General features: G+C 27.9%; 2 protein-coding genes across 2 annotated transcripts; both read right to left on the reverse strand.

Moving 5' to 3' along the window:
* Window positions 1–4,373: 4,373 nt before the first annotated feature.
* Window positions 4,374–4,799, reverse strand: LOC142646027 (uncharacterized). The gene has a single exon (XM_075823871.1). It carries the CDS (start codon window positions 4,788–4,790, stop codon window positions 4,464–4,466), a length of 327 nt encoding a protein of 108 aa, XP_075679986.1. The 5' UTR covers window positions 4,791–4,799; the 3' UTR covers window positions 4,374–4,463.
* On the reverse strand, window positions 4,677–7,468 carry LOC113791455 (uncharacterized). The gene is made up of 3 exons (XM_075823872.1): window positions 6,801–7,468; window positions 6,224–6,695; window positions 4,677–6,126 (listed from the first exon to the last, which is right to left on the reverse strand). Exons 1-3 carry the CDS (start codon window positions 7,034–7,036, stop codon window positions 4,798–4,800), a joined length of 2,037 nt encoding a protein of 678 aa, XP_075679987.1. The 5' UTR covers window positions 7,037–7,468; the 3' UTR covers window positions 4,677–4,797.

The following is a 7,468-nucleotide window of genomic DNA, read 5'->3' on the forward strand; positions in this document are numbered from 1 at the left end:
TCACTTTTCGTTGATCGTTTGGCATTTTATTTTTTTCCAGTTTTGATTTTGAATATAAAATATAAATTCTGCATAAACAGAATCTGATGCAGAATAATCAAAATTCATTCAAATTTTGTCGAAATAAAAAAAAATAAAAATAAAAAATCATTGCAAATTGCCTATGGGATTGTTGTTGTTGCCTGCTGTTGTTGTTGTTGTTGTTGAAATAAAACAACAAACATCAACAACAACAACAACAACATTTTTTCAAATAGATCTCATTATTTTCGGGAAAATTCTCCTGAAAAAACTTCCGGTTATCAGCAAAAAAACCCGAAACAAATTTGCATATTATTTCATTTCAAACACACACACACACACACACAATCAAAAGAATCCTAACTAACTAACTAACTTTATCAAACAAAACAAAAAAATCGAGAATTTCATTTTTTTGTTTCATCGATCGATTCTGTGATTCTTTGTTTCGAAAAAATAAAAATTCTGTATGATGCATCATCAACAGAACTAGAAAAAAGTCAATAACTTTTTTCTCTCATTCTATTCATTACAAACATTTATGATTATTTGAAAAGGTTTTTTTATTATTATTATTATTCAAAACATTATTTGTTCTCGATGATGATGATGAGATGCTTATGACTATAATGTTGTTGTTGTTTGTTGTTGTTGTTAATGTTTTGTAATATTTGTTGATGAACTACGTAGTTGCTGTTTATTTTCAATTCAACTGAAAAGAATCAACTCGATGAGGAACTCAATGAGGAAAAAACATTTCATTTTAATGAAATGAATGTGAAATGAACAAAAAACATTTCAATAGATTTTATTTGATTTGAGTTTTTTGCCTATTTAGTTCTTCTGGGTTATAGTTTTTCATTTGATGATGATGATGATGTTTAACAGTATTCCAAACAAACAACAAACAACAACAACAACAACAGAATATAATTCGTGATTACAGCTTTTTTTCATTGAATTTTGTTTTCTTCACAATCGTTAAATTGATAGGAAAAAAAGCAAAAAACAAAACGAAGTGAAAAAACAAAGCGAAAATTTCATTTCTTTTTTTTTTTTTTGGTCATCAAATCAAATCAGAAGAAGAAAAGAAAAGAATTTTCATCCATTTTCATTTTCTTTGTCATCATCATCATCATCATTTTTCTTGTTTTGTTCTTTAACACCACCACACTACACCAGTACTGGATTCTGTAATCATCATAAGATTTTTTTTTTTGTTTACAATTCTTATGATGGTGGGTGGGTGGTTTGGTGGAAATAAAAGAAAGCTTCTTTGCTGCTGCTTTGTTTTTTCAATTTACTTTACTTTACTTTATTTTTCACTCAATTTTCACAAATAAACGTTATCATTTTATCCACATTAAGACAACAACAACAACAACATTATCATCATCCTAGGAAGTCTTTTCTTTTGTTGTTGTTGTTTACGATTATAAATGAACAAAACGGAAAAGCAACTGAGAAAAAACAAAACAACAACAACAGAGATAAAAAACAAAACAAAGCAAAACAGCAGCGAAAAAAAAAGTTAATTAATCGATTATACACGCACACACACAGTCCTTTTTTTCCACCGAGTTGATTAAAATGACTTAATTAGATTCGAAAAAAAAACTAGAATCAAAAAGCAAAAACCAAAAACCAACGATACCCGAAACAAGATAAAAGATTTTTAGCCCAGAATTTTTCTTCTCCTTATTGAATAATCAAAACGTCCACCATCATTATTGGGTTTTTTTGTATATTCAAATTCTGGTTTGGTTGTTTTTTTCCCTTTTTTTTGGTTTTTGGGCTATTGGAAAACAAACTTATGTCCAACCAAATGACCAAATTGAATTCACCCCTCATTCACAGTTAAGAACGCATTAAGCAAAATGAATATATAAAAAAAAACAGAAATTTTCTACAGAATCAAAGAATATTCACTTAGTGAATGAATGAATGAATATTATTCTGAAGAGAATTACTATGAAATAATTCAATAAAAATCAAAATAAATAGATCTGGTTTGGTTGTTTTTTCTTGTTTGGTTTGGTTTTATTTGGTTTATTCGTATTCAATAACAACAACAAAAAACCAAAACCAAAATTTCTCAAAAGAAAATCGAATTGAATGGTCATCATTGAATTATCGCAACAACACAAAAAAAAACATATTTTCATTATTCAGAATTCTGAATTCTAATCAGAATTTTGGTGGTTCTTTCATAAAAATCATGTTATAAACATCTTACAAAAGTATTTATTGTGAAATAATAAAAAAAACAGAATTCATTGAATCAAATTGCTGCGATTCTCTCTATGTGTTTGTTCGGGCAATTTTGTTGCTTGCGTGCTTTTTTAGACGCGTAGGTGTTAAACTTGAAAAAGAAGGAAGAATCGAATGGAAACAATCAAAATTTATCTTTTGCTTTGTTTTCCTCTCTCAAAACAAAAAGAATCAATGCTGATCACAATGTCTATGTTATTTATTTATTTGTTGTTTGTAAACTAAAATAAAAAAATCGATAAAAAATTCAATTAAAAAATACAACCAAAAATAAAAAACTTTTTAAAAAGATTTTTATCTATTTTCTCTCTCTCTCTCTCTATCTCAACAAAGTTTTGCAGTTTTGTTTGTTGTTTTCTGTTTGATTTACTTTCTCTCTAAACTCTCACTTTACAATCTTCCCTTTTTTGTTTTTGTTTCTGGATCAAATTCGAATTTTCGGTTTCATTTTCTTATTGCTTTTTTTGTTTCGTTGCTTTTTCGCTGTTGTTTTTGGCCACTATCCTCCACTCTTATCCGCGCCATGATGTTTTTCCATTAGATTCGGGTGTAGCGATGTATGATCGCTACCCCGAAACACAGCACTAATGAATTAATTTCATGGAACACAAACAAACAAACAAACACCGAAAAAATAACAATCAACACTAAGATCTTTTCATTTTGTTTTTGTTTGTTGTTCCTGAATGAAAATAAATTGCTGCAATAACAAATGATGATTTCAATTTCAAAATGGAAATAAAAAACATTTTTCATTTTTCTGATTTTTCAGTTTTTTGATTTTGATTTATTTGTGAAACAAGTTTTTTTTCTTGTAGATAAAAAAAAAATGGTAATGATAGTTGTTTTATCGATAGTATCGATTGTTTATTTTTTCCCAATAAATCGTCCATCACTTATTCCTTATATTCCTTTATTTATTTATTTATTTTTGGTTGATTTGATTGTGATTTAGATGGAAACATTGCTGCAGCTGTTGCTGCAACTGCTGCTTCTGCTACAGCCATCATTGTTGTTGTTGATGTTGTTGATGTTGATGCGGATGCTGATGCTGATGTCGATGATGATGATGATGATGATGATTCACCTCTCAATAATGATGATAATAATGATGATGATGATATTTTTAATTGTTTATTTGTTTCTTGATCAAATGTTAACAAATCATTATTATTACCTGGACTTTTTGACATTTTCGATATTTGATCAATATTTTTCTCTGTTGTTGTTGTTGTTGTTGTTGTCGCTTTGGTTGTTGTTGTTGTTGTTGTTGTTGTTTTTATTGAATGTTTTAATAATCTAGCCATTTGTCTAAATTGTTTACGATTTTCATAACATTGTATTTTAACTTGCCATAATATTTGTAATAATAATTGATCAGAACGCATTGTTTGATATGTTTCAATTTGATTTGTTTGTTGTACTGTTGTTGTTGTTGTTGTTGTTAATATTGATGATGATGATGATGATGATTGTTGTTGTTGTTGTTGTTGTTGTTGTTGTAATGGATTACGTTGTTGTATCCAATATTGTCCTAAAATTTGATCCAATTCTTGTAATGATGTTTTAGCTTTTTTTCTATCATAAAATACATTTATACGACCAAAATGTATACCTTGTGATAAGGCAAAATATCTTGATCTGTTGTCGAAAGGAAAATTTGGTCAGAAAAAATTCAATGTTTTTTTTCGAAAAACAGAACATATTCAGTGTTTTGGTTTAAAATTTCTTACCTTTGTACAATATGACCATCAGTTTCCATCAGGATACTTGCAAACCAATCTCTTAATTGACGAAAATAATTAAAATAAACACGTAAATTAGGTGCATATAGCCGAAATGAATTTAAATCGATTGGTTGTACATCGGTACGATATGCAATACGACCACTACCTAATGATAATATTAAACGAAATGGTAACATACGTGATACTGATGACATCGATGATGTTGACGATTCTTTATGACCCAATAATATTTTTTGATTTTGATAGAAAGTTAGTATATCAAATGTTGGATTTGGTGCAATCAATGATCCATCAAAATATGGTATATCTTTATGTTCGATTGTTTTAAATAGGCCAGCACCTAAACCAGATATACGACATGCTTTCCAAAGTGTTAAATTTTCAATTTGATCATCAATAATTTTTAATCTTGCTGGCATATTATCAACAACTGTTGTTGAAAGTATTAAATGTTTTTTGTTGTTGTCTACGAATGTCGGCCATTGTTTTTGGATCATTAAACATTGTTAATAATGTTTGTTCTAAACGATCAGTATTATGTTCTTGCATTCGTATCAATGGTTTACGAAAATTCGAACGAAGTGTTAGATAAAAATTCAATATTTCAAATAATTTTCTACCAATGGCTAATGAACAACCAGTTGTAAAACCAAAACTAGTACCACTTATAATTTGAAAATAATTTTGTATTGGTTTTTTTAAATATTTTTGTAATTCATTCAATAATAATATCTGTATTAATGGATTCATAAATGAATCATTTATACCACCATCTAATATTATTATATTTTTGTTGTTGTTGTTGTTGTTTCGATTGTTGTTGTTTTGATTGTTGTTGTTGTTGTTTAACAATATCAACAAAAAATAATTTCGTATCCAAACGATCATAATCATCATTCATAATCATTATTGGTGAATTTTTTTTACGTTTTTTCTGTTGTTGTTTTCGTAATCTTTTTCGACTTTTTTTATCCAAAATTTCAATTGGATTATAATCTTGTTTATCATCCACTTGCAAACAATCCATTGTACAATCATTTGATAAATTTTTTGGACATTTTCGTGCACCATTTGATTTTAATGATTTTATTATTAATTCATAAATTTGTTTCTGTTTATCAATATAACGATTAACATTTTTTATTCCTGTTGTTGTACGATTTGGTTGTTGTTGTTGTTGTTGTTGTTGTTCTTTTTGTTGTTGTTGTTTTTCATTTGTTTGTTGTTGTTGTTGTTGTTGTTGTTGTTTTGATTGATCCGATGTTGTTAATACATGATGAATTTTTGTTATCGATCGTATATTGATTGGTGATTTTATTCGTGATCGTATTCGTTGTAAACGATTATCAATACGTTCAATTTGTTGTAATTGTTTTAACCGTGATGATGCTAAATGTAATGGGCTAAAATTCTGTTTATTACGTATATTTATCTTTGAACCAAATATTATCAATAATTGTACTAATATTATTGATCCATTCAATACTGCATGATGTAATGCTGTATTACCTTGATGATTACGTTGATTCAAACGGGCACCATTCATAATTAAACGTAATATCCAACTTAAATGATAATTAACAATTATTGGCCATGATGTTGATGATAATAATAATGGTGTTGTTGTTGTTGATGATGATGATGATGATGATGCGGATGCGGATGCGGATGCGGATGATGTACCTGCTGTCGCTGTTACCTGATTATCCATTTGAATATTATCATTATCATTATTATTACTATTGAATATACGTATTATTGATTTATTTGTTATGTTTGTTGTTGTTGTTGTTGTTAAATTTGTTGTTGTTGTTGTTGTTGTTATTGATGGTAAACGATCAATAAATGACATTAATGGTGTATCACCATTACGATCACGTTCATTAATATTGAATACATTTAAATCAATCAAACGATTTATTGTTTGCCAACATTGACACCAATGTAATGGTGTACCGCATAATTTTATTGTTTGCCAATCAAATTGTTGTTCAATTTGTTCTGAATCATTATCAAAACGTATATATGGTGTTGGATCAGTATACCATTCTAATAAATTCATTTGTCTTTTATTTAATTTCAATGATTGACTATTATCATTTGGTAACAGTAGCAGTAGTAGTAGTTGTAGTAGTAGGGTTGATGGTTGTTGTTGTTGTTGTTGTTGTTGTTGTTGTTGTACCATATGGTTTTGGTGCTTTAATTGTTAATTGTTTAGCTGTTATACCTTGTTGCATACAACGACGAATATGACGTGGATTTTGTGCTAAACAAGCAATATGTAATGGTGTCATACCATAAACATCTTGATGTTTTAATTGTTGATAAAATGCATTCATTTCTAACAATGTTGAAAGTACTTGTGGTGATGCTAACATTGCAAAATGCATTACAGTCCAATATTTTGAATCAACAATATAAACATCCATACCGCTTTTTAACATTAGACCAATTATATACATATTTGACATTGAAACAGCAATATGTAATGGTGACCATTGATCAGGATTATTACGATCTTCTAATTCTTCAATTGGTATATTTAAAAAATAATCAACATGATTAAAAAATGCAGCAAAATGTGCTACTTTCCATTCTGAATTATCACGATAACATTGTAATAAATTGATAATTTTATCAAGAATTTCTTCACGTCTATCACCCATTCATATCAAATTATATTTAACCCGTTGTTCGATGAAAGGGAAGAAAAAATGAATAATTAGGCAAAAACAAGCGATAAAAAGTGAAAAAACTTACCCAAAATTACGAAAAAATGGTACAAACATATTTACTAAATTAACCAATGATGTATGTAATATATTGATTGCATTATCTAATGTTTCAAATTCAGCTAATGAAACATTAAAATCAGGATAAATATTTACAATCAATAAATATTGTTGATTTGTCGATGATGGTGATGATGATGGTAGTGATGATAATTGTGTTTGTGATTGTCTAAATTCAAATATTGATATTGAATCACGTTGCATATCGATTGTATTTGTTTTGGTTAATAAATTATTAATAGAAATAATTTTCGGTGTATAACATATACCATCAATTTCAATTTGAATTAATTTTTCTTTCGTTTGATTTTGGTTTTGATTTTGATTTTGATTTGATGTATCATTGAATTTTTCATCATCATCAAATTCTTTCCATCCGAATCATTCAATTGATTTGTTGTTGTTGTTGTTGTTGTTTTTGGTATTATTATCGATTCATTTGATTTAGTTATATTTTTATCAATCTCTTGTTGTTGTTGTTGCTTTTGTTGTTGTTGTTGTTGTTGTTGTTTTCGAAGACGACGACCAGGAAATCTTGATAATATTAATCGAAATCTATTTGACATTTTTTGGTTGCTTGACTTTTGGTTTTTGGTTTGGATTTTTTGAATTATTTTGTTATTCTGAATCAATCAA

Source organism: Dermatophagoides pteronyssinus, unplaced genomic scaffold, assembly GCF_027571235.1.
Source record: "Dermatophagoides pteronyssinus isolate colony J.1.1.1.1 unplaced genomic scaffold, Derpt_VIB-CSIC_2022.12 sq0038, whole genome shotgun sequence".
Lineage (NCBI taxonomy): Eukaryota > Metazoa > Arthropoda > Arachnida > Sarcoptiformes > Pyroglyphidae > Dermatophagoides > Dermatophagoides pteronyssinus.

Excerpts from the sequence above, each read along its gene's own strand:
- LOC142646027 (XM_075823871.1), bottom strand. The coding sequence starts at position 4,790 with ATGAATCCATTAATACAGATATTATTATTGAATGAATTACAAAAATAT.
- LOC113791455 (XM_075823872.1), bottom strand. The coding sequence starts at position 7,036 with ATGCAACGTGATTCAATATCAATATTTGAATTTAGACAATCACAAACA. Across the intron at positions 6,696-6,800 it reads CCATTTTTTCGTAATTTTGG|ACGTGAAGAAATTCTTGATA; the intron begins GTAAGTTTTTTC and ends AATGGGTGATAG. Across the intron at positions 6,127-6,223 it reads TTAAAGCACCAAAACCATAT|TCATTGAAATTAAATAAAAG; the intron begins GGTACAACAACA and ends GATAATAGTCAA.